General features: G+C 36.2%; 3 protein-coding genes across 5 annotated transcripts; 1 reads left to right on the top strand and 2 right to left on the bottom strand.

The window, feature by feature from the left end:
• Window positions 1-2,219: 2,219 nt before the first annotated feature.
• LOC137389620 (uncharacterized) lies at window positions 2,220-3,074 on the bottom strand. The gene has a single exon (XM_068075679.1). The coding sequence runs from the start codon at window positions 3,072-3,074 to the stop codon at window positions 2,220-2,222; it is 855 nt and encodes a 284-aa protein (XP_067931780.1).
• A 2,454-nt stretch (window positions 3,075-5,528) lies between these two features.
• Window positions 5,529-12,346, top strand: LOC137389853 (protein mono-ADP-ribosyltransferase PARP16-like). Of its 2 annotated transcripts, none has more exons than XM_068075992.1 (6): window positions 5,529-5,774; window positions 6,422-6,559; window positions 6,857-7,060; window positions 8,766-8,940; window positions 9,905-10,028; window positions 11,979-12,346. In XM_068075992.1, the coding sequence occupies exons 1-6, from the start codon at window positions 5,601-5,603 to the stop codon at window positions 12,160-12,162; spliced, it is 999 nt and encodes a 332-aa protein (XP_067932093.1). In that variant the 5' UTR covers window positions 5,529-5,600; the 3' UTR covers window positions 12,163-12,346. The 2 variants fall into 2 exon arrangements, with proteins under 2 accessions (XP_067932093.1, XP_067932092.1); XM_068075991.1 differs by having other exon boundaries at window positions 9,890-10,028.
• Window positions 12,347-12,458: 112 nt separating this feature from the next.
• LOC137389851 (armadillo repeat-containing protein 6-like) lies at window positions 12,459-26,202 on the bottom strand. Of its 2 annotated transcripts, none has more exons than XM_068075989.1 (7): window positions 26,129-26,202; window positions 20,983-21,126; window positions 19,807-20,248; window positions 18,041-18,241; window positions 17,088-17,230; window positions 16,018-16,287; window positions 12,459-12,898 (listed from the first exon to the last, which is right to left on the bottom strand). In XM_068075989.1, exons 2-7 carry the CDS (start codon window positions 21,106-21,108, stop codon window positions 12,689-12,691), a joined length of 1,392 nt encoding a protein of 463 aa, XP_067932090.1. In that variant the 5' UTR covers window positions 21,109-21,126; window positions 26,129-26,202; the 3' UTR covers window positions 12,459-12,688. The 2 variants fall into 2 exon arrangements, with proteins under 2 accessions (XP_067932090.1, XP_067932091.1); XM_068075990.1 differs by having other exon boundaries at window positions 20,983-21,121; window positions 26,129-26,182.
• Between the last annotated feature and the right edge of the window lie 1,082 nt (window positions 26,203-27,284).

Here is a 27,284-nt window from a genome sequence, read left to right as displayed (position 1 = left end):
ATCTTTTTCGAAAATATCTACTGCTAATCTCAACCATGGTTGTTCTGGAAATGGAGTGCTCTTAAGGGGTTCCCTTGGTGTCCTCCGAAACTCTTCACACTTTGAGCATTCTTTGACCATTTCCCTAATTTCCCTGGACATACCTGGCCACCAGACGACTTCTGCTGCTCTTATACACTTGGTTTCACCCTGGTGTCCTTGGTGAATTTCCTGGAGAACCTTTTCTCTCTCTAGTTCCGGAATGAATACTCGGTTCATATAGAACAGTACTCCTTTGATTGCTGTTATGTAGTCTCGGAACGTATAAAAAGGTTGTACTATCTCTGGTAAGTCCTTGCTTGATGGCCAACCATCAGTGGTAAACTGTAGCAACATCATTCTGACATTGTCTTCCAGCATTGCTGCTTTTATTCTGTTCAGTCTTCCAGATGAGATCTGTAAAGAGTCTATTAAACTCTAATACCATTGCAGAGTCCTTCAACTCCTGGACAACACATTCACTTAATACTGGAGATCTAGATAAGGCATCAGCCAAAACTAGCTTCCTTCCTGGAGTATATGTGATTTTGTATGTGTAATTCATCATCCTTAATCTGAACCTTTGAACCCTGATCGGAAGTTTGGCAAGTTCCTTCTCTCCTAGGATAGCTAACAGCGGTCTGTGGTCAGTTTCGATCATAATATCTTTGCCTGCCACATCGTAGTGGAATTTGTCACAGGCCCAGCATATTGCTAACGCCTCTTTTTCAATCTGCGCATATCTGTTCTCAGCAGTGGTTAATGCCCTAGAAGCATATGCAACAGGCTTCTATTCACCTTCAACTCTTTGGAGTATAGCTGCTCCTATACCATAAGCTGAAGCGTCTGCGCTTATCATGGTCTCAGCTGACACACTATATGGAGTTAGAACTGGTGTTGAGGACAGGATCTCTTTAAGTTCTGTGAACTGTTCAGTTTGTTGAAACCCCCATATCCAATCTGCATCCTTTCCTACTAGTTGACGCAAGTGGTTTGTTTTTGTAGCTAAAAGTGGAGAGAACTTCCCTAAGTAGTTCACTATACCAAAAAACCTCCGTAGCTCCGTTTTGTTTGTTGGTGTTGAAAAGTTCAGTATAGCTTTAGACTTCTCTGGATCTGCATGTATTCCTGTTTCATCGATAACATGACCCAAAACCTTTACTTGCTTCTTACCAAACTCACACTTAGTCATTTAGAGTAACGCCTGCTTGTTGTAGTCTTTGCATTACATTGCTTAATCTTTCATCATGCTCAGCTTTGTCTGAACCATGAATTAAAATATCGTCCATTTGGCAAACTATGCCTTCTAAGCCACTCAAGATCTTCTGCATCTCCCTCTGAAATATTTCAGGAGCAGAGCTGATACCGAAAGGCAAACGTTTGCAGACAAATCTTCCAAAAGGAGTAGTAAAGGATGTTAACATTCGAGATTCTTCATGCAACTTCATTTGCCAATACCCGCAATTGGCGTCAAGCTTGCTGAATAATTTAGAATTCCCCAGTTCGCTCAGCGTCTCCTGGGCATTCGGTAATGGATGAAATTCTCATTTTACTGCCTTGTTTAGTTTTGTGAAATCAATGCACAGTCTTATATTTCCATTTTTCTTCGGCACAACATTACAAGGCGCACACCAATCAGTTGGTGCTTCTATTTTCTCAATGACACCAAGAGATTCCATCCTCTGCAATTCCTGCAGTAAAGGCTGTCTCCTTGCTGCTGCCACCCTTCGAGGTACACTCTGTGCAAAAGGTGACACGGAGTCATCTAAAATAATTCTTGCCTCTGTCTCCATTGTTCCTAGTCCCTTAAAGAGCTTTGGAAATTCAGAAATCCAATCATTTTCTATTTCAATATTGTCTAACAGGTTCAAAAGTCTTAATTTTGATATCGCTGGCTTACCAAGTAATGGCGTCACCAAGTTTTTTACTACATATACATCTTCCTGTATGGTATATGAACCAGCCGATATATTAGCCTTGGAAACGCCTAGAACTTTAAAATTGTGATTTCCAGCACCTTTCAGTGCCTTCTCTGTGACATTTAATCTTGACACACAGTATTTTAGCAAATCTGGTATGGCAGTTACAGCTGCACCTGTATCTAATTTAAAAGTTATTGGAGTTTTATTTACTTTAGTATCAACTAACCAAGCCTTGGGTGTCTCTGTGATAACATTATTGTCTAAAGTGTCAATGCCTAGTCATTCTGACTCCGATCCTAGATACAGTCCACCTAGCTCATTCTCTTCATCTACCACTTCATCTGCATTGCTATGTAGACTACGCCCCTTGCACACTGCAGATTTACTAAAATGGCCTTTTTTCTTGCATACAAAACAGGTAGTATTCCTTGCTGGACACTTGTCTTTAGAATGTGCCTGTTTTCTGCCACAGTATTGACATTTACTCCTGCAATCGGCCGATGATTCATTTTTATTATGTACAAAATGTCTAGGGCGAGTTCTAACCTCATCTAGATTGTCATTTGCTGATGAACTACTACTCATTTGCAGTACTGAAGAGTAGTGCGTGACGTATTGCTTAGCCTTTTGAATTGCCTTATGTAGAGTAAGATCATCAATATCAATTAGGTATTCCCTCAATTTATGATCATTAACCCCCACAACAATTCTATCCCTGATAAGCTCATTTTTCATGTTTCCATAGTCACAGTTGTCAGCCTGTGTTTGAACCTCTGTTATGAATTGGTGGATCGACAAACTTCCTTGTTTCATGTCATTGAATTTGACACGTCCATAGATGACATTTTTAACAGGTTCAAAGTGTGCGTCAAAGAATTTTACTACATTTACTAGAGTTTTCTTTCTGTCTGTCTGTGAAGAATCAAATGTAAATTGATCATAAATTCTCACACTGTCAGGACCCATTAACAGTAGCAAGTTTGCTATCCTTTCCTCCTCAGTCATTTCGGAGTACTTCTTAGCAATTGTAACTATTGCAAACTGGGACTTGAAAGTTTTCCAGGAAACTGATAATTTGCTACTGTCCTTAAAATCCAGGCGTTGTACAAATCTGTCGTCTCTTGCCTCCGCCATAATTTATTTGTTATGATTACGATCAATAAACAATATCTATATATATATATATATATCAATAATAATGGTTCCTACAAACCCCAATTCACTGTTAAGAAATCAAATATTATTTCCAAAATGGTTCCTGCAAACCACTATACAATACAATGTGATATATATGTGACAATCTACTACAATGGTTACTACAAACCAACCTACGAGTATTTCAAGTGCCTATGAATTCCTGCAAATTCAATTACAATCTATGATATTACCTCTAAGTGGTTCCAGCAAACCAACTTAACCCTATTAGTAGTATCAATAATCAATTATTGCAGCTAATTTCAATTCAAACACTATCTGTGACTGTTTGTAGTAGTAGGCTCACAACTTCTGACACCACGTAGAATTTTATAGTAAGTATACCTTTATAAGTATCTATCCAGGCTTAGCGCACGTCCATACAAGTTAACCATCAGTATCGAAGTGCCTTCCGTTGAGCATGCGCTGTCATTTCATATCCGGTTGACATCACATCCGGGATATACTACAGTTTTTTTTCCTTTATTGAAGTATGCATAATTTAAGGCTGTTTCTAGCAGTGATGATGCTTTTTCATGCCCATGAATAGTCCCAGTGAATCATATCACATTATTCTGTGTCACCTCAATTGTGTGTGTATAGTTTTTTATGGCATAATGATCCTGCACCACATAAGCGTATTCCAAAATGAGTTTACACAAACTTGTGTATGCAAGCTGCTTAACCTCTGATGGTGCTCTGTAAATGAAGTGCTTTATGTCCCCCAAGCATTCTCCTCAACTTGGCACATTTCTCATGTACATGTTGGTCAAGTTTCAGATAATTGTACAGTTTGTCACACCAAGATATTTGGTGCTTTCAGGCAATTCAAAGAGTGAGGAACTGAGGGTGTATATTGTTTTTGTTTCCATGTTTTTACACATACTGCTTAGCACTTTTTTTCGTTCAATGATATCTTTCATTACCTCAACCATTTGTACACAGAATTTAGGTTTCTCTAGAATCTTTCGGCATTCGACAGATCATTGGTAGTTTGATACAAAAGTGTGTCATCAGCATAGAGACTGATGTTTCATGATAAACCATCAGGCAGGCCATTTATGTAACAGTGGAATAGAGTACCCAAAACAGATCCCTGTATTACTCCTGATGTGACAACTCCTGATGTGACATCACATTTTTTGTGAGCATGTTCCTTTCAGGACTACTGACTGATGTTTCTCTAAGAGAAAGTTGTGAATCAAATTCATGATATATCCTATCCATTTCTGTTAGGCTTTGTTCTTCAAATGATACAGAATAAAAAGTAGAGCAATATTTGATAGCTAAAAATTGTTTAAAACATCACGTCAAAAATAAATAAAACTAGGCTATTTTATGGCTCCTGATTGCTTCATGCAACATTAGTTAAACTAAGGCCATTGAATATATTGGTGTACGTTACATCAAACGCTTATCTTATTCAAGTAAAAACTTCATAGGACTTCTTAAATGCGAGGTCAATAGTGCAACACACCAAGTATCCTATAATCATCATCAACTAACATAAATAAATGTAAATATATTACAAGTGCAACAGCTCCTTTTGAGTATCCTGAATTTCAACCTTAGCATCCGCTAAGTAAGCAATTCAAATGATTTGAAAGGAACATAGTCGAGCACCAATAATAAAGAAAGTTTAGCTCAAAATAAATTTATTTAATTGGTTGGTTCAATTATATGCAAATTAGAATGACTCGGCATGAATCTTAATGTGTTTTACAATATATAACTAAAAATACTTGAACCTTTCAATATCTCATTTTGAAATCAACTGAAATACTATGTTTGATTATTTAGTATTCGGCATAGTATTTCTACTGCCATGTAATAGAACATTTCTTAGTAGTTCATTGGCTATTTGCTATTGTCAGACAACAATCCTCTTATAGTTACAAATTTTGCTACACTGATTATCTTTATCATAATTACACATTATTTTTATTCATTTCTAATTCAAACCTTTGTCTGGCTACAACAGAAATAAATGATTTTGATTGCAGGACCAGGTGTATTGTTTTTAATTTTCATTATTAATTAAAAACTGTATTTGCAAAAAATTGATCAACAATTTTTATATCAAGTTTTTTTATTTTAATGCATTCACCATTGTTTAACAAGTTTTTAGAATGAAATATTGTATTTGAATATACCAAGGTTTATTTAACTGTACGATTCAATAATTCACTCTCTGCAACCTTTGAATTCCTCAACCTTTTCCTGTAGCCTCCTATTTTTGTCTATACCATATATAGTTATTTCATTTTAACTTCTGCTTTATCAATGGATTTTTCTGCTGATACATAAAAACGCCTTAAATTATTGTATTGTTTAGTTTAGTCGTCATGGGACATACCCTTTCCAAATTTAATCCAGCAAGTCTTTTTAGTGAGAAGCGCAATGCATGCTGACAATTTCAGTTGAAGAATGAAGTTTTCATGTAATCCAGACGGATGAGTCAGCAAAATGGAAGCTCCAGAGTTGCAAGGAATTAGTTACATGAGGGAGAATGCTGCCGATGTTGATTTTGCAGTTTCTATATTTGCTGCCGCTGTGTCAAGCTACAAATATGAATCTCTTCTCAAGCCATTTCCTCCGATGTACTGCTTGATTAATGGGGAAAAAGATATATGTAACTTGGTAATGATTTTGTAATTATGTAACCATATTTTATTATCATCACCTAAATTTATGTTGAACAAAAGCCATCGTTGCGCAAAGGTTTCAGAAACTGGCATCTCCACAAAGTTCTTTTTAAAATTTAAGTGCATATTCTAACAATGATTGCATCCCAACAGTGCAACATATTGTTAGTCCTGCCAAAGTAGGCTGGGGAAAAAGACCTTCAGCGGATCTAGTGAAGCGCGTGATGAATTGTGTGACGCTGCGTGATGGCTAAAATCATACCTGAGCGTCATAAAATTGCTCCCAATGGTTGCTGGTCTGTTGAGATATTACTTAAAATACATCTGGTAAGCCATTGGGAGCAATTTTATGACGATCTGGCATGATTTTAGCCATCACGCAGCGTCACACAATTCGTCATGCGTTTTACTAAACCCAGACCCAGGGTACAAAATTTTTTTAACAAAATGTACCATAGCAGCTATAAATTACCATATAAATAAAGGTTGACTTATCCAATTTACAATTCCCAGTCTTGCTGTTGAGAGCAAGACGGTGCCATGTTATCATCAGTTTCGTTGCCCAAAATGCCAAAACCAAAGTCTTGAATGAGCAGGTGCGTATGAGCTCTGAATGGCTTTAGTGTGGTTATTATTTTGTAGCGAAGTGATATTGCCGCTTTGCCATCCATAACAGCCATACTTAATGGCAGTTGTAGCCTTAGTACTCCACAAATGAAGCTCATAGAGTGGGTTATAAAATCTCACAAGACTAAAATTCGCTCTGCTCCACTTGACCAGGTAGGTCAGACAGACTCCAATAGTTCTCCTCTGTTGTCTACCAATTGTGTATTATTCTTTCAGCTTGTAGCATAAATTTCACTGGTCAGTTCGACTTTTAGGGTGAACAGATAACACAGTCTAAGTAAAAACAGAATGCAGAATGATGTAATATTTTACCATTGCTATGTTGTAGGCTAATACCACGTTTTGGTTCGTTGTAGTGCGCTCCTGTAATTGGCTGCTGAGTCAGATGCATGCACATAGGCTATCTTTATACCAATAGTGACCTTTGATTTGTTACGATTTTTTTTGCAGATGAGCGATTTGCGAAAACTCACTGGTGAACAAATATCCTTGCCAGATCCAGAGTACCTCTATGAGTTGGAGTATGACGAATCAAAAGAGGCAGCGTTTCAGGAGACTCGTGCCGCCAGAAATCTCATCTATGCATACCATGGTAGTAAGGCTGAGAACTTCTACTCAATTTTGCATCATGGGCTACATGCTCATGTTAATAAGGTATGACTGCATGCTCATGTTAATAAGGTATGACTACATGCTCATGTTAATAAGGTATGACTACATGCTCATGTTAATAAGGTATGACTACATGCTCATGTTAATAAGGTATGACTGCATGCTCATGTTAATAAGGTATGACTACATGCTCATGTTAATAAGGCATGACTGCACGCTCATGTTAATAAGGTATGACTGCATGCTCATGTTAATGAGGTAATGAAAAATAACTATTAAAGGTTTTATGAAACCAAGTTTATGTGAGACAATTTGTTAACTCTATGTCATGCAAAAAAATCTTTTCTTGACATTCGCTAAATCTCAATCTACTGGAAGCATCAGTCAGTCACTTATAACTTGTTACAATATGCATGGCAGGCCACAACTTATGAAACAAGCATTGGTTGGGGTAGTTCAGCAGTGAAGTGGCAATGTGCCGATCAATACCTAAACTTTTTAATTGCGCTATCAAAAAAGCTCACTAACTGAAGAGTCAAATGTGTGATAATTCACATTTACATTGTCTGTAAGTCATTTTAAATAATATCATTTTTGATATTTTTATAGACGTAATTATTAAGGAATGCTTCTGGTGTATGAACGGAGTTTATTGGTCAAGGTCAAATCTCACGTGCTACCACATCATTTTTGTGCTGCTGTTGTTATCTAACCTCTGCTGTTTCTTGAGTACAGGTAATAATTGCAGTAGATAGTGATTGGCTGAAGGTTGACAGTGATTGGCTGAAGCATTTGGTGGTTTGGATCATTCTACAATATCACACTGGCCTATATCATCAAATTCTGTTGATAGTTTGGCTGTTTTCTAAGTTGCAGCCAAACATGTAGGCATATTTCAGCTTCTTGCAAGAAGACTAGTGCTTCAAATAGCCTGAAACTGAGAATTTATGTAAAAGACTTCCCTACACAACATCCTGCTCACTGGGTGTTTTACCTTTCAGGCGTCGCGTTGTTATTCTCAAGTAAAAAATTAATTTTGAGCAGCCTAGCAAGCAGTAGAGGGAAAGCGGCAACAGGTGTATAGCTTAGCAACATACATACAGCAAATGACAGATGTGTAGCAAGCAAAGGTGTATAGCAAGCATAAGGTTTATAGCAAGCAAAAGGTATATAGCAAGCCAAAGGTGTATAGCAAGTAAAAGATGTATAGCATGTAAAATGTGTATAGCGAGTAAAATGTGTAGAAAGTGACAGGTGTATAACAAGTAAAAGATGTATAACAAATGACAGGTCTATAGCAAGCAACCTTTCTTGGCACTTATATAATAGTTCTAAGCTATGGAGATTTCTAATGAATATATGATAAATCTGGCTCACATCGTGTATGTATCTCTGCTACTTCTCCTCTACAGGTACTAACACTTGTGAATTTGACAAGTAGGCGCATAGTGCATTTTTATGGTAGCTTAAACAAAGTGTTACCTTTATTAATTATATGCATCCAAATTTGTCACAAGTACACTGAGTTAATACAGCTAACAATCTGTTTGCTTCACTGACAACAGATGTAAAATTTGAGTCTTGTGTACCCTTTGACATAGAAAGACAACCAGTCAAAATATGTTGCTCTAGTTTCTACTGACTGGGAGGGACGTGAAGCCACCCCCAACCACATACATTATCTGTGACTAACACAAATGAAGTGGATCATCTTTGTAGTTATTTTGTGTGCATATTTTTACCCTAGACATCATTATATGGTGAGGGAACTTATCTAGCTCTGGAACCAACAGTTGCCATGGGATACAGCAAACCAAGTAGCACTGGCTGGCCTGAGTCAACCCTCGGAAAGTCTTTTAGCATCATAGCTCTGTGTGAGGTCATAGAGCACCCGAGTGTTATCCACAAGTCTTCACGGGAAGGTAACAAACCCTCCCTATTAAATCATGTCATCTCTATAGTCTGTGGTATCTCAGGTCTAAAAAAAAATACTTCATACAAAATACATTTGCTTCGTGTCTCAGACACTCAGTATTCAACAATATACAAATTTATAAACCTAGTAATTTTTGTGGAAATTGATTTGAAAACATCACCATGCTAGACGAGGTAGCCTGGCTGACCTCATGATTTCACTGTGTGGCTGACTATTTGTATTTTTACATCTCTATAATCTAATATCTATAGTCTAATATCTATAATCTAATATCTATAATCTAATATCTATAATCTAATATCTATAATCTAATATCTATAATCTAATATCTGTACTCTAATATCTATAATCTGTGTGTCATATTCACAAAACGTGGTCTGCGAATGTAAGGCTGCGCACAGGATCTGATGGCGTTGAAAATAGAAATAGAAGAAATATTCTGACAGCGCCATTGGTCATTTGAGTTGGTAACATGAAGGATTTGGTCAGAGTAGCAGGTTATAGGATTTAGTGAAGAATTATCCTAGTCTGCCTTGATTATAATGAGGTATGATCTCAGGAAAGAACAGGCGTGGATATAGCATGCAGTAGTTGTCTTCATGCTAATCAATGATTTGTTGTAATCTATTTATTACCTTATATTAGATTACTGTAAACATCTCAGGGATATTTTTTTGAAATATAATTTTTAAATTCTGGTACAATGTCAAATGAACAAAATGGTTTAGTGTATAAACACTAGATTCACAAACAATGCTAAATAAGTTCTGAGAACTTCATATAGAAATTGGAGGAACAAAGCGGTTTCATGACTCCTGTTATGTATGTTTATTTGGTTACTATGTCATATAGGAATGATAATAACACTACTAGTGATTGCATTTCCTTTACTATTAAATCCTTCAAATTCTTGATTTCGTCTGGAATAATTTCAGGCAGCAGAAGTACAGGGAGGAGAGCGCCGAACAGCTACGGCGGTGATGTACCTGACAAATACCTCATAGTTACTAATAATGACATGGTTAGACTCAAGTACCTGCTTGTCTACTCTGGCCAAAGGTCGACAGGCATCAGGTATGTTTATTGTCTACTAGCATCACTCTTTGATTACTCAACTTTTCTGATACGTTAAATGCAAAACTGTTTCATTTGCCTTTTTCTTTATGATTTCAAAATATCAGCGGTCAGTGGATTTTTCTGTTAATATCTTCTCTGAATTACAAATGTTGGGAAAAAGAACTGTTTGTAAACAGAATGGTTTTTCTGTTTATTTCTGATAAAAACATGCACAGGATTTACATTACTAGTGACATTGCTAGTGATATTGCTGGTGGCGTGATTAGTGACATTGCTAGTGACATTGCTAGTTACATTGCTAGTGACATGGCTTGTGACATGGCTAGTGACTTGGCTAGTGACATGGTTAGTGACATTGCCAGTGACGTTGCCAGGGATATTGCTAGTGACATGGCTAGTGACATTGCCAGTGACGTTGTCAGGGATATTGCTAGTGACCTTGCTAGTGACATGGCTAGTGACATTGCTACTGACATTGCTAGTGATATTGCTAGTGACATTGCTAGTGAAATTTCTAGTATAGGTTTTAACAAAGACGCGCTGTTACATATTGGTGCTGTATTGAGATGAAGCTACTTTTTAGAATCAACTGACTTACACCAAAAACTGCTAGCTGTAAGGATGGTAGTTGATAGAGTACCTGACACTGAATAGTTGTAAGGATGGTAGTTGATAGAGTACCTGACACTGAGTAGTTGTAAGGATGGTAGTTGATAGAGTACCTGACACTGAGTAGCTGTATGGATGGTAGTTGATAGAGTACCTGACACTGAGTAGTTGTAAGGATGGTAGTTGATAGAATACCTGACACTGAATAGTCGTAAGGATGGTAGTTGATAGAGTACCTGACACTGAATAGTTGTAAGGATGGTAGTTGATAGAGTACCTGACACTGAGTAGTTGTAAGGATGGTAGTTGATAGAGTACCTGACACTGAATAGTTGTAAGGATGGTAGTTGATAGAGTACCTGACACTGAGTAGCTGTATGGATGGTAGTTGATAGAGTACCTGACACTGAATAGTTGTAAGGATGGTAGTTGATAGAGTACCTGACACTGAGTAGTTGTAAGGATGGTAGTTGATAGAGTACCTGACACTGAGTAGCTGTATGGATGGTAGTTGATAGAGTACTTGACACTAAGTAGTTGTAAGGATGGTAGTTGATAGAGTACCTGACACTGAATAGTTGTAAGGATGGTAGTTGATAGAGTACTTGACACTGAATAGTTATAAGGATGGTAGTTGATAGAGTACCTGACACTGAGTAGCTGTATGGATGGTAGTTGATAGAGTACCTGACACTGAGTAGTTGTAAGGATGGTAGTTGATAGAGTACCTGACACTGAGTAGCTGTATGGATGGTAGTTGATAGAGTACCTGACACTGAGTAGTTGTAAGGATGGTAGTTGATAGAGTACCTGACACTGAGTAGTTGTAAGGATGGTAGTTGATAGAGTACCTGACACGGAGTAGCTGTATAGATGGTGGTTGATATAGTGTCGGATATTCATCCCAATTTTTAACAAAAGGCTTGCCTTGAGCAAACTTACATGCCTCCATCGATCGATTCCTTCATTACAAGACCTTAGCTATACGACCTTCATACTGAAAAGCCTTGACACGATATCAATAGAATTGCTCTATCATATGATTGGTCAATGATTAGTTTTTTTTTCATACTTCTATTAGTCTCTGTATTAGAACTGCTGATAGACGCAACTACTCACTATTAGCTAGTTACACTGACCCTCAAATCAACCTTCTTTAACACCCTCGTAGCACTGCAATAAAATGGATCAACAAAGAATGCATCATCTATTCATATCCACCCTTTCAAGTCTCTGAAGATTGCATATTTGGATCCATTCTTCCTGTATTGCTCTAGTAGTTACAAAATCGAACTGAGTTGATGTATTGATCTTGTTTTTGCAATGTGTGATTGACAGGTGTAGAAAGGAGCCCTCCCAGTGCTTGCTGTGGATACAAAGACATAGCCAGGCGTTACTCCTGCTTTTCTATGCATCCATATTATTCTGCATCGCTCTTGTTGGATCATCTAAGTTTTGGGCTCGTCTGCAGCAGTTATATGTGCAAACATTTGATAACCATGGGTGGGCTGATCCACTCTGATGTAGGCCTTACACAAGAACAGTTAGTGAATGATTTTATTCTGTTGATCAATTATTATGTTAATCGTTTATTCTGTTAGTCATTCATTCTGTTAGTCATTCATTCTGTTAATCATTCATTCTGATGTCTATTTTACTATTATTAATATTGCGCTCTGCTTGTATTTCTGACACTTACAAGTTTAACCATCTATTATTTTACTGTTATATTATAAATTATTAATAATATGCTAAATGCCATCAATTGAATAGTGGGTGTGCACAACTTCCTGTTAGACTATCTGTCACAGTTCTCAGTCTTTCTTCCAAATCATATATTTTTGTACGAACAGCAAACAAATAAATAAAATATACATATTAAACAAAGCATAATTGTCAGTCAAAAGGTCTACTTCAGCAGTAATATCAAGGGACTTACGATAGGAGTTTGTGGCTCAATATGAAAAATTCATCAGGAATTTGACAATGTTGCGCATGACATATATATTTAGTGTCATGATATTTCCAAGTTAGTCTAGCGAAGAGTGTCACTGGGATATTTGCCCTCTTTCTCCTTTCCATCTTATTGTCAGCTCGACATTGCAGTCAAGGTCCCTCAACGCAGCTTTGGCCTCATCCTTGCAGTCCGGCACTGTCATAGCCCTGTTTATGAGCTCTTCAGCGCCCAGTCCCAGTATTGCCTCATTGTTTTCTCTTGTTCGTGAGACCAGGTTACGGATTGCCATACAAGCTTGTTTCTAAAATACAACATCTTTGTTAAAACAACCAGTTTCACAACTGATACCCTTTCCAGATATGGTTATTAAATGATTATTGACAGCTGAGCAGGTCATAGCTATTAGCAGCACCCCATTTTTTATGAAGAACCATATGTAAAGATGCAGCAAACAAGCATCACATAAAAAGTTGCACAAATTAGCATCTGAAATATCAATTAGTTGAATTACTGGCAGACAGATCTTCTCGTCATACCACCTATCTGAGGGACAAGGTGGAATAAGAACGCCTTATTGCTCCAGAGAGAGTTTTTAAACTGCCTACAGCGAGATTTTAAATGATAATGTATATCAGTAGAGTAGAGATGAGAGATGAGAGATGATAATATATATCAGTGGTGTAGAGATGAGAAATGATAATATATATCAGTAGGGTAGAGATGAGAAATGATAATATATATCAGTGGAGTAGAGATGAGAAATGATAATGTATATCAGTGGAGTAGAGATGAGAAATGATAATATATATCAGTGGAGTAGAGATGAGAAATGATAATATATATCAGTGGAGTAGAGATGAGAAATGATAATATATATATATATATATCAGTGGAGTAGAGATGAGAAATGATAATATATATATATATATATATATGTTAACTAAAAGCAAGTGCAAAAGCATATAAAAAGAGAACTCTACACTAAAACCTAAAAGATTATTAGTGGAGTATGAAATATTTGAAAAATTATTGCGAAAAAAGTAAACTTTTAGTATTTGCGTTACAAATCTGTTTCGTGCGAAGCACTCCTCAGACGCAATTGTACTAAAAAAAAAAAAAAAAAAAAAAAAAATTTTTTTTTTTTTTTTTTTTTTTTTTTTTTAGTACAATTGCGTCTGAGGAGTGCTTCGCACGAAACAGATTTGTAACGCAAATACTAAAAGTTTACTTTTTTCGCAATAATTTTTCAAATATATATATATATATATATATATATATATATATATATATATCAGTGGAGTAGAGATGAGTAATGATAATATATATCAGTGGAGTAGAGATGAGAAATGATAATATATATCAGTGGAGTAGATATGAGAAATGATAATATATATATATATATATATATATATATATCAGTGGAGTAGAGATGAGTAATGATAATATATATCAGTGGAGTAGAGATGAGAAATGATAATATATATCAGTGGAGTAGAGATAAGAAATGATAATATATATCAGTGGAGTAGAGATGAGAAATGATGATGTATATCAGTGGAGTAGAGATGAGAAATGATAATATATATCAGTGGAGTAGAGATGAGTAATGATAATATATATCAGTAGAGTAGAGATGAGAAATGATAATATATATCAGTGGAGTAGAGATGAGAAATGATAATATATATCAGTGGAGTAGAGATGAGAAATGATAATATATATCAGTGGAGTAGAGATGAGAAATGATAATATATATATATATATATCAGTGGAGTAGAGATGAGTAATGATAATATATATCAGTGGAGTAGAGATGAGAAATGATAATATATATCAGTGGAGTAGAGATAAGAAATGATAATATATATCAGTGGAGTAGAGATGAGAAATGATAATATATATCAGTGGAGTAGAGATGAGAAATGATAATATATATCAGTGGAGTAGAGATGAGAAATGATAATGTATATCAGTGGAGTAGAGATGAGAAATGATAATGTATATCAGTGGAGTAGAGATGAGAAATGATGATGTATATCAGTGGAGTAGAGATGAGAAATGATAATATATATCAGTAGAGTAGAGATGAGAAATGATAATATATATCAGTGGAGTAGAGATGAGAAATGATAATATATATCAGTGGAGTAGAGATGAGAAATGATAATATATATCAGTGGAGTAGAGATGAGAAATGATAATATATATCAGTGGAGTAGAGATGAGAAATGATAATATATATAAGTGGAGTAGAGATGAGAAATGATAATATATATCAGTGGAGTAGAGATAAGAAATGATAATATATATCAGTAGAGTAGAGATAAGAAATGATAATATATATCAGTGGAGTAGAGATGAGAAATGATAATATATATCAGTGGAGTAGAAATGAGAAATGATAATACATATCAGTGGAGCAGAGATAAGAAATGATAATATATATCAGTGGAGTAGAGATGAGAAATGATAATATATATCAGTGGAGTACAGATGAGAAATGATAATATATATCAGTGGAGTACAGATGAGAGATGATAATGTATATCAGTGGAGTAGAAATGAGAAATGATAATATATATCAGTGGAGTAGAGATGAGAAATGATAATATATATCAGTGGAGTAGAGATAAGAAATGATAATATATATCAGTGGAGTAGAGATGAGAGATGATAATGTATATCAGTGGAGTAGAGATGAGAAATGATAATATATATCAGTGGAGCAGAGATAAGAAATGATAATATATATCAGTGGAGCAGAGATAAGAAATGATAATATATATCAGTGGAGCAGAGATAAGAAATGATAATATATATCAGTGGAGTAGATATGAGAAATGATAATATATATCAGTGGAGTAGATATGAGAAATGATAATATATATCAGTGGAGTAGAAATGAGAAATGATAATATATATCAATGGAGTAGAGATGAGAAATGATAATGTATATCAGTGGAGTAGAGATGAGAAATGAAAAGGAACTACAGATGTTCAAAGTTGGCTATGATGATAAATGGTAACAACGCGTCGGCGACTCAGTCTATGATAAGGGTTACTAGTTGACTAACACTACTAACTCTCGACTGAGCAAATGCTTATCAGTCATAAAAGCATTCTATAAAAAACAACAGATAACAAAACGCCACTGTTGTTGGTGCAAATGTTTGTCACAAACCAGTAGATTGCTTTAAACAAATATGAAGTTGTCTGTCCACATTTGATATGTTTGTAGGTACCACCAATGTAAATCTCAAGCTTTCTACTTGAACATCATTCTAACAAAGCAATTAATGCATAAAGTACATTTAAATAACTGTTAAAATTAATAATCAAATAGCCATAGTTTGATTTTGCAGTTGGTTGGAAAGAGAGAAAGTAGCTTGCAACTGTCACACAATGGACAATGGAAGTTACCTGCACTTGAGTAGAGTTTGGGTGCAACTTCATACATTGGATAACGGCTGTGTGTCCATGACACTCCATGATACGCTTCACATTTTCAGGGTTCCTGAGGGAAATGGTAGCGAGACAGGCGCAGGAATTGGCGCACAGCGCCTCGGAGGTTTGATGGTGATCGATAGCGGAGACTATGATTGCCGGAGCATCAGATTTTGTTATAGCTACCTTCACATTGTCATTTCCAGCTATAGCCTTAAACACTCCTATGATGTTTGTCACTATCACCTGTAAAGAAATAATATTGCAGTTAATTATGTGAGAGGCAAGATGGGAATCACTTCACAACACTGAAATCTCACCAACAGATCTATACTCAATATCATGGCACAAGGGTATCCAAGAATTGCTCTCTCTCCTTTGAAATCTCTCTCTCTCTCTTCTCTTGCCGTCAGTTGATGCAACTAAAACTGTATGTTTGTGGCTTACGTATTATAACAGATCTACAATCACCTCAGTTACAAGCATTTCCCATGAGTTGGTATTAATCTGCCTCCATTTTAAATTCTTCTTAGTTACATCTATACAGCGGAGTCTAGGCTTTCCTCGATTTCGTTTACTATCAGATTGCTGCGAGTATAACTGTGGATCTGATGTTGTTCCATTCTATGTACGTGGCCTGAGATTTATACCATCACAGGTCTGAGATTTACGTGGCCTGTGTACATGGCCCCACCATCTCAGACATTTTTTCAATAAGGATGTCAGCCATCGACGATAGGCCTGCCCATTGTAAGACTTCTAAGTTTGTGGTCTTGGCCAGCCACTTGATGTCCCACATAGTTCTTTGCTTCTAATATGTGTGTAGCGTGATTAGAATGTTTTCTTACTCCTAAATGCAAGAGATAATCTAGCGATAGACGAGATGGTAGTCAAGCTGAACTCTGTCCAGGTAGAACGGATCCATCCCAGCCTTGATGTAATCTACTAGCTAACTTGCTTACCAGGTAGAACAGCTTTTTTGGAGTCAATTGGGACATTTTGTGATAAATATGGGAGTAGCGAGAGTAAATACAGGAAGTACCTACTTTATGTTTAATGTTGCGAGTAAGCAGATCAAGCATCAAGGTCAGCCCTCCCAGGTCAACAATCTTCTGACAAAACTCGTTTCTCACAGCGAGCCTACCTAGTGTTGCAAATATGTCAGCCAGGACTGCATCTGATTTGTGACCTGCAGACATAGCAAGCCTACCAAAGGTTACAATATGTCAGCCAGGACTACATCTGATTCGTGACCTACAGACACAGCAACCCTAGCTAGGATAAAAAATATGTCTACCATTTCGTTGATAAAAGGAGATGTATACATAACAAGGACCCACCTTGTCTACCCATGTATATTACTAGTATGGGTTCTGTCAACAGAAGCTAATACTATAATAGAAATTTGACACTAAATATACAACAGATCAAGCTGTTTATTGACTTGACAAATAATAAATTATTAGATATCAATTGATAATGGTACACGACAAAATACTCTGCAAATACATAGTTGCAGAGAACTTGAGTACACTGAAGCGTGTAACAACAAAAGATTTTTAGAAACAGACCAAGTTACCACTATTTGAAGAAGCTTTCTTCGACTACTAATGTAGTCTAAATCTGATTTCGCACAGTGAAGCTATGAATAATGTAAAGCGTATCAGGACAGAGAGAAGAAACCAGAAAAAATAACTAAAGATAAAATTAAAGCTGACGGCTGCAATCTAATGAACTCTTATAGTATAATAGTTAACAGTAATGAACATTTGCAAGGAGTTTTTCCTTCATGTACTGACATCTAAAATTACATTTAAAAATTACATGGTGGACTGTTTCACTAAAAAATAGATACCAAATGTTTTAAGGCTTATAGCTATACCATGAAGCATAACATAGCAAATTAATGAAAAGCAACAGTAAATAGAGGTAAAATTATTTTATGCTAGTTGTCACAATGTTCTGGAGAGCAAGAAAGCAAAGGGAGAACTCATCTTACTTAGTGCGACATCAAGGAGCAGCTCGAGGGCTCCCGCCTCAGTCACTATCATCTTAGCATGATCATGAGCTTTTCCAAATGGCACCCGCGGGTCATCATCAAGTGTGAGAGTTCGAAACGTTTGACATACCTCCCGCACTATCGCCTCATCAGTTTTGTGTGTCCGAAGAACCCCGGCTAATAGAGGTACCACACCTTTGGCTAAACGGAGTGAAAAAATTAAGACTTAAATTGAATTGAGACAAATTGAATTGAGAAACAATGTCCTGTGATAAAACACAAAAGCTGTAAAGCAATTCCAAAATTGATCGATGAACCAAAATAGTTGTAGTTTGTGATCTGAAGGATTCTGAGCATAAACCAAAATAATAACTGAGCCTAAGGATTTGAAATTGAAGATGTTTGCAAAGTCTAGAGATTTAAAGAAGTCTTCATCAACAGATTACAATATGAGCCCAAAAGGGACCTCAACTTGGATTTCTGACAGCAGTAAAGTTGTTAGTACTTTAGTACTGGTACGCTTGGCAGTCCCGCGCATCGTGAGATATTGTCATTAGTCATCACTATATGCATAATAACCGCTTTGAAGTAGCAGGGCTGAGTGGTGTAGTGGTAAGTGCGCATGTTTGTTAAATGAAGAACTCAAGTTCAAATCCTGTGTGAGGAAAATTTTTCCTACTGTAGTTAGCTTTACACAGACGAACAGCAGACATTGGGTACCACTGAATCCACTCAAACTTTAACTTGGCTTGTATATGGTTAAACCACATACAAGCTTAAAGATTGGGGGATTGTTACTCGATGCTTGGTGTTCATCCACCATCATCTGTTTCAATATTTGTTAGTCCATAGTTTTAAAATCTTGGAATTTTCATCTCAAATTCTGCTGGATTTGAACTCACGGCAGATTACAACTATTAGTTTGTAAACCTATTGTCTATCCACAGGTCCACGAAGGATTGTGTGATTCCTAGGTTTTACTATATACTTTATACACCCTTTTCCCAATTTTACATGCTAAATGACATAATATCTGAAACTATGAACTCTATGAAACACGATAGTTTCATTAATTTACACTCTATGAACTCCATTAACTCTATGAAACATGATGCTTTTCGTGAACTTCTATTTCCGGTTTTTCGTAAAGTTCAATTTCTAAATTGGTAAAGGCCAATACTTTTCACGCGGACATTTGTATTATCTTGAGTAGGAATAGCCTCTACATTCTCTCTTCGTTAGGTCAGAAAAAGACAGTCCGATATCTCGTTTTTATGTTTGTACCAGTATCGAGAGGTACCAGTATCGTCGCATTCAAAGTTTTGATGGTTAGCTTCTGCTGGAACAGTAACCTTTTTTATACTTTAATTTATACACGCTAATTATTTCCCATTTAAATACTTTTATAGTTGTTTTATTTTGTTTCTTAATTTATTTGACCTGCACAAAACATTTTCCTCATAATATGAAGTTTGAAAGTTACAGTTTTTTGACGAAGTTTAAAAACCTTTACAGTTGTTTTTATTTTCTCTTTTAATTTATTTCAACTACACAGAACACTTTTCTCGTGATATGAAGTTTGAAAGTTAGAATAGTAAATGTTGTTATAAGTTAAATACAAATAAATGTTAGGGACACCCGTCACTTCTAGTCAGCTGTAAACCACATTTGTTTCTCCTAGGCATGCATTGAGCCCATGATTGGCTAATCTAAGAAAGCCATGTGAAATATTCTATTTCTAATAAGACAAAACATTAGTTACCTACAGACAAATGTCTGTCTGTTTGTCTCATGCATGATACAGCTGAGACGAACAAGACGAACTCCGTAGAGACAAATGTCCTTATCGTCACTCCTACAGCTGTCTAAGAACGCTTCCATAGCTTCCTCTGTCACAAGATCTGGTTGGCCAGCAAGAAATGAGCAGAAAACTTCAAGAAGCAGCCGCCGAGACTCTATGGCTTCCAAAGGGAGTTTGCTGATGATATTGAATAAGGTTTCAAAGCCAGTAGAACGCTGCGCTGCAAGGACTCTGTGGGCTAAGCTTTTGTCACACTCACTTCGCAGCATCGTCACGAGCTTATAGAGAGCCTGTGTGTCCTGTATGTCTATAGTCTGCAGACTCTGCATGGCGCATACCACTGGGTACCAAGAGGTGGCACCCTCTGTTATTACTAAGTCAGTAACGATATTGTTCAGCTCGATACCCTGTAATTGTAATATCGCCTAGCCTGAGACACAGCACTCCATCACAGTTTAAAAGTAGTTCCTGCGATGTATGTTATAAATACAAAACCTACTTATAAGTTTATCACCATCATGCAATTCAGTCAGACCAGCATAAAGTTTATATAGCCAATAGTTTCTAGCATAGACTTACTATCGGCCAAAGTTAGAAGTTATTGGACATTATTACAACTCGTATAAGTTAAAGTAGCGGCAAGCCTGGCGATGCCTGGAATTTCTCTCATGTTCTATCAGATAGCCAGAGGGGGTGCTTAAGAGACTGGTTCTCAGCAACCAGATGGAGTTTTGATACCAAATAATTCTAATGACTAAGGAGAGGCGAAGAGCATGTGCATGTCAAATTTGGATGAAATCGGCCAAAAATGTGAAAATGTGGGGTAACGTACACATGCGCGCACACAGACACCCACGGGTATCCGGAGAACTGTCCAGATAAAATTGTCTCTTTTTAAACGATAAACTTAAAAAATATTTCTCATTTTCCTATCAATGCACAATAAAGATTTTAAATTAATTAGGATAATTCAAAACGAAAGTCTTTCTTTACCAATAGTCACTAATCTGTATCCAAACACACGCATCTTGACATATGTATGTGTTTAACAGACAGACTGAAGCTTTCAATTCTTAACATAAATAATCACAATGTACAATAAGTGTTATGAACCCGTGAAAAAATAGTCTATCAAAGTTACCTGTGCCTCAAATTGTTCTATGGCATCAGCTATCGCCTCAGCTGGCTCCAGCTCCAAGTCCTCTATGTTTTCCTTTACCACATCATCAAAGGTTTGTTGCACTATTCTCTTTCCAGGGAGACTCATGACTGGTTAGAACCTGTACTGACATGACAACAAACTTTCGTTAGAGTTTAGATATCGAATAAATAAATGATCAAGGTTTTATCTATGCATCCAAATTAAACTGCTTCGAATGATGAATTTCAAAGAGAAATTCCACTAAGTATTAAAGCCTGGTCAATCTCAGTATTAAGGGATCACACTACATATGAAAGTAGTGTGAGTGAGGCTGAACACACTACATATGAAAGTAGTGTAGAGTCAGGCTGATCACACTACATATGAAAGAAGTGTAAGTGAGGCTGATTCACACTACGTATGAAAGTAGTGTGAGTGATGCTGATCACACTACATATGAAAGAAGTGTGAGTGAGGCTGATCACACTACGTATGAAAGTAGTGTGAGTGAGGCTAATCACAATACATATGAAAGAAGTGTGAGTGAGGCTGATCACACTACGTATGAAAGTAGTGTGAGTGAGGCTAATCACAATACATATGAAAGAAGTGTGAGTGAGGCTGACTCACACTACATATGAAAGAAGTGTGAGTGAGGCTGATCACACTACGTATGAAAGTAATGTGAGTGAGGCTGATCACACTACATATGAAAGAAGTGTGAGTGAGGCTGATCACACTACGTATGAAAGAAGTGTGAGTGAGGCTGATCACACTACATATGAAAGAAGTGTGAGTGAGGCTGATCACACTACATATGAAAGAAGTGTGAGTGAGGCTGATCACACTACATATGAAAGAAGTGTGAGTGAGGCTGATGACAATATAAATAAATAAGTAAATAAATAAAAATAAATTAAAAAGGACATAAAACGGCTAACTATTTACTACTTCGCTGTAAATGGCTAACTATATCTACAATGAAGCACTTTGTGTTATTTGTAACAAAAGAAGTGATGTATTATTAAATTATTATTATTATTAATTATTCAGAATAGTATGTTTACACTTTAATTCATAATAACTTACTCAATTTGCTCATGTGGACTAATGATGTTATTCACGATAATGAGCAAATTATACACGATTATGTTATCACGATTATATATATACTAATCCTTGTAGATACATATACTACATTGTAGCTGTGCCACTCGGCGTTGCCCGGGTAATGAAACAATCTTTGAACAGAAAATTGATTTGTATTTAATTTATAACAACATTTGCCATTCTAACTTTCAAGCTACTGTACATATCATGAGAAAAGCGTTTTGTCTTATAAACAATGAGAAGTAGTGAGAGTTGCTCGCTATTAGCCTGCGTGCTATTAGCCAGTACGTTTAATAATGTGAACGAACAGCTTCTCGTGACATTATGGGATGACCCGCGTCGTACGCAAAGCCGTTAGGTATTTGCTCGCATATAATAACTTTATCAGTAAGCTAGCAATTCAGTTTTTGTAGTATAGTGGGTAGGGTGTCCGATTGGTGAACGGCAGAGTCCGAGATCAAATCTTCTTCAAAACGGAATCTTTATTCCAAGATTTTAAGATCTATAGCCGGAATGTGTACCAACATACAGACATACTTTGAGAAATATAGATACATACATAAAGATTTTGGTATCAAAAAAACAAACCAATTTTTGAGGTAAAACCACTCACGACACAAGCCCCATGCAGTGGTATCAAGAGGTCACTTTTTCGGCAAAACGCAGGCTTATGAACGGGAAACAAAGGCACTTCTGTTGGCCACCCATCTTAAACATTTTCCCTATCTAGTTGTCACGCTGCGTTGTTACTTTACCCAACATGGCAAATAATTATAACGCAATGTTGACACTGATTCTACATATACTGATAAAATCCGAGCCATATTTATAAATAAATAATTTATACTTATAATTTCAGCTTATAAACAGTGATTGCAAGTTACCTACGGCTCTTACTCATACGTAGAATGACGGTTGCGCCATAACAGAGAGCGGTAGCATATTTCCACCCATATAGTGACATACATCGCCCAATGAATCGATCAATCTAGGGTAGCTAAATGGGTAAGGCCTGGCGAACGGGAGGTTCCGCGATCAAATCTTCTGCGATACGGAATCCTCATTTTAATAGCTATAGCTGGACATACTGAATTACACACAGTGACATGGAGTTTGAGATTTATATATAGACTAGATGTATGCCCGGGTAATAAAAGTCTTTGCACAGAAAATTTAATTCTATTTAACATGCAACAACAGTTACCATTCTAACTTTCAAACTTCATATCATGATAAAAGTGTTTTGTGCAGTTTAAATAAATTAAGATAAAAAACTAACACAACTGTAAAGGTTTACAAACTTGGTCAAACAACTGTAACTTTCCAACTTCATAGCATGAGGAAAATGTTTTGTGCAGCTCAAACTAATTAAGAAACAAAATGAAACAACTATAAAAGTTTTTAAATGTAAATGTGAAATAATTAGCAATAGCTAAATTAAGTCTGTTTTGCTACAATTACAATAAAAGATGAATTGGTAACAATACAATGTGATACAATTAATAACAATTAGTGCATAGAAGTGTGTGTGTATAAAAAAGGTTAGTGTTCCAGCAGAAACTATCCATCAAAACCTTTAACAATACGATACTGGTACCTCTCGATACTGGTACAAATGTAAAAATGAGATATTGGACTGTCTTTGTCTGGTACTTTGTCTGACCGAACAGAGAGAGAATGTAGAGGATATTCCTACTCGAGATAATACAATGGTCTGCGTGAAAAGTATTAGCGTTTATCAATTTAGCAATTGAATCTTACGAAAAACCGGAAATAGAAGTGTAACGGCACATTTAAAAACTACAATTGAAAAAAATAGGTAACGGTAGCAAAATATTAGTTTGTAAACATTTCAAAAAATAACAAATGCAAAAGGTAATATTAGTTAATAACATAATCGAAATGCACATTTAGCGTGTGCGTACGGTATACGAGATATGATAAGACCAATAAAATGATAAGGATTGTATAGTTCAGTGGTTAAATGCGCGGTTTGAAATTGTAGTTGCAATCTCCGTGAGTTCAAATCCAGTACGAGGTGAGCTTTTCGTTCTAAGATTTTAAAAGCTATAGCTTGACATATTTAAGTCCAGAACCACAGAAAAACAGACGTAAACTTTGAGATTTATATATACCCAACAGGATGAAATTATTCGCGGAGTTAAATTTCTTGAAAAGACAATGTGAAAATGCTTGAAAAGACAATTTTCGCGAATAAATTATTCCATGAAAGCAGCTATCAATAGAGTGAAACCTTCACATGCGTATATCACGTGTTGAGGCTTCTATTTAGCTAAGAATTTTATGTTGATCATGCTAAGCTATAAATTTTTGGCCGCATCCAGAGGTTTGCATGAATGTTCATCGATTTGGAGGCCTTTGGTGAACCAACAACTTGTGGTAATTTATGAGTTTTTCCAACGTAAAGAACTGCAGGAAATTTTTTCTCGATGATGCAGTGCCGAATTCCAAATAACTTGTGACAACCTTGAAAACTTCTGTAAAAAAGTGTGATGCATTGACAATGGGCTCAACTCAAAGCCCCGGCAAAGATTGGAAAAGTGTTTGGAACTCAACTACGTTTACTAACTCTGCTTAGCTGCCACTTTTTAATTTGAGGTAGTAGTTATTCTCCATTATGTTAAAAATAAAACTAATTATTCGCGGTTTTTAATAACTTGCGGATTTGACTGTACCCGAAATCGTGAATTATTAATTAAATCCCTAGAATATTTTCATCCTGTAGGGGTATATTAGCTGGATGCTTCGCGTTGCCCGGGGATTACAAATCAGCCTATAAACAATGAGAAGTAATGTAGTTGCCTGCCACTTGCTATTAGCCTGGCATATTGTCAATGGATAATTTTAGTAAGCTTACTAATAAGAGCTAACTACTTGGTTTCACGATTGAGCATGCATAAAATTACACTGCAGTCCTCCATGACGCTGTGCCATCAAGTTGCATCGTAATGGAGAGTGGTGGTGTATTTGCACTTATATAGCCACATCCATCGCCTAAAAAATCTATCAAGCTCGTGTGGCTTTAATGGTAAGGTGTTGGACTGATGAATGGGAGGGTCCAACATTAAATCTTCTGTGATGCAGATTTTTTATTCCAAGATTTTAATAGCTAGAGCTGAACATACACAGAGACAGATACACGAATACACAGAAAAACTTTGAGAAATATATATATAGATAGATCTCAGTTAAATACATTATATAAAGCAAGATAGTAAATGTACAATTAAATTCCAAAACAAAATATGACTGATGGTATTTTGCGTAGCTAACATGCCAAACTTCAGCAACGAATAATAACGGCTTTGTCACAATTGCAGTCTAGTAACATTTAATTACATCAAAACCGCAAGAAATCATCACTACACAGCGAAACGTACTGTTATATTAACAAACCAATAGCACAGTTTGCTATGTTCAAACCAATAACACAGTATAGTATGTACATACCACATTGTGATATTGGTATATACATATCATAATCTATCACATTAGTTGGTTTGAACCTGGCATGATTAAGGCATCTCAAACTAACATGGCTTAATCACGACATAGTAGTTAATTCAACGCATTTATCAGCTTAGCGTTATTCGATATGGCCTTAGTACATATCGGATAAGGCTGAATTGATGAATGCGGTGAATTAAACTAGCATGTCGTGATTTGGCCATGCTCATACCTGCCAACTCTCACGCATTGAGCGTGAGACTCACGCAATCACCCCAAAGAAAAAATGAAAATGCGTGAGATTTTTGCCCCAATTTCTACAATTTTATATATACAATCATTGATACATCAATTGCCCCAAAAACAAAAAATTCACGCATTGCCCCACTCTTGGGTTGGCAGGCTAGTTTGAAATGCCTTAATCATGCTATGCTCAAACCAACTAATGCGGTAGATAGTTGTGGTAGACAAAACTGGTAGAAAAGCTATTGGTCGTCTTTAGACAATAAACACGAACGGCCTGCAATTCAATACAATACGCGTGTCAAGATAAATCATTAAGGCTCACAATTGAAGAAACTGCTAAAGATGAAAGTTATGGCGAACCCATATTTGTTTAAAACTAAACTATGTGGGTGAAGCGGAAACAGCTGTTTTTTGTCCAATCACGGTTGTTTGATTGAGCATTAGGTGTGTTTCCGGAGTAGTAGTGCACCGTCTTCGAGACACATGGAAACAACAAAAAAATGTGCTATATTGTAGGTCAATGACAGTATTGATCACCAATGATAATGTTTTGCATAATGTGCTCTCGTTGATCATGCGCACATATGTCAGTGGCGCCAATTTCACAAAGAATGTCTCACCTTGCACAGTATTTGTCAAAATGTTTTTGACAAGCCTGTTGCTTAATGGTGTTTCACTTATTAAGCAGTATTCACCAGTTGTTACCTAAATGGTTAAGTTTCTTTTTGTTGGAGTAGTTATGTAGTTCAGCAAGCATATACATAACAATTATTTGGGCAAAGGTGCGCTAATCTTTTTACGAGGTTGCCGTTATCATGAGCGGTTAGCGATAAATTATGTTATACATAACTAATCCAAATTCACATACAACATCGGGGGTAAATTTGCTTTTTCGTGTTATTTTATTTTGTCTATGTTCTGTTTGTGCACTTTTGCTTAGCTTGTGAGAACTGATTTGATTATTACTGGTTCAGGTACTAGTAAAGGTGTTAATTTATTGCAAGCAAGACTGATATTTACTGCTCAAAGATACTTCTTTATTCTTTAAGTCAAAAAATTAAAATACACCCCTAGTAAAAAAGCTAAGATGTTAATTATACCTTTTTGGCTTCTTATTTGTTGACTGTTAGTAATGGTACTATGAAGCCGTCAGCATGCTAAAAGCTTTATGCCTTTATATAAAGTCAGTTCTAGCTAAAAAGGTTACCCTAATAGTTGCTGGCAATTGACATGAGTGTTCATTATAATACATGTCATAATACAACAAAGTATCTATATAATGAAAGTCACTGTATTCAAATGATTTTCAAAACAAGAAACGCGATAGCATGCATAATATCCCAAGGACATGCTTAGTGTAAGGACTTGTAATAAAAAAAGTGGACGACAATTACGACACCGAGTTTCCACCATTGTCGTCGCAGAACAAAACCCTTAAAACGGAAATGATAGCCCTAAAAAGGGCTGAGGTGGTTGGT

This window comes from Watersipora subatra, chromosome 3 (assembly GCF_963576615.1).
Source record: "Watersipora subatra chromosome 3, tzWatSuba1.1, whole genome shotgun sequence".
Classification (NCBI taxonomy): domain Eukaryota; kingdom Metazoa; phylum Bryozoa; class Gymnolaemata; order Cheilostomatida; family Watersiporidae; genus Watersipora; species Watersipora subatra.
This window is presented reverse-complemented; position numbering and strand designations above follow the sequence as displayed.

Coding starts and splice junctions, on each gene's coding strand:
- LOC137389620 (XM_068075679.1), bottom strand. CDS start 3,074: ATGGCGGAGGCAAGAGACGACAGATTTGTACAACGCCTGGATTTTAAG.
- LOC137389853 (XM_068075991.1), top strand. CDS start 5,601: ATGGAAGCTCCAGAGTTGCAAGGAATTAGTTACATGAGGGAGAATGCT. Junction 6,560..6,856: donor GCTCTGCTCCACTTGACCAG/GTAGGTCAGACA, acceptor TTTTTTTTGCAG/ATGAGCGATTTGCGAAAACT. Junction 10,029..11,978: donor CAAAGGTCGACAGGCATCAG/GTATGTTTATTG, acceptor TGTGATTGACAG/GTGTAGAAAGGAGCCCTCCC.
- LOC137389851 (XM_068075989.1), bottom strand. CDS start 21,108: ATGAGTCTCCCTGGAAAGAGAATAGTGCAACAAACCTTTGATGATGTG. Junction 20,249..20,982: donor TAGAACAATTTGAGGCACAG/GTAACTTTGATA, acceptor TTACAATTACAG/GGTATCGAGCTGAACAATAT. Junction 18,242..19,806: donor AAACAGACAGACATTTGTCT/GTAGGTAACTAA, acceptor CACTCCGTTTAG/CCAAAGGTGTGGTACCTCTA.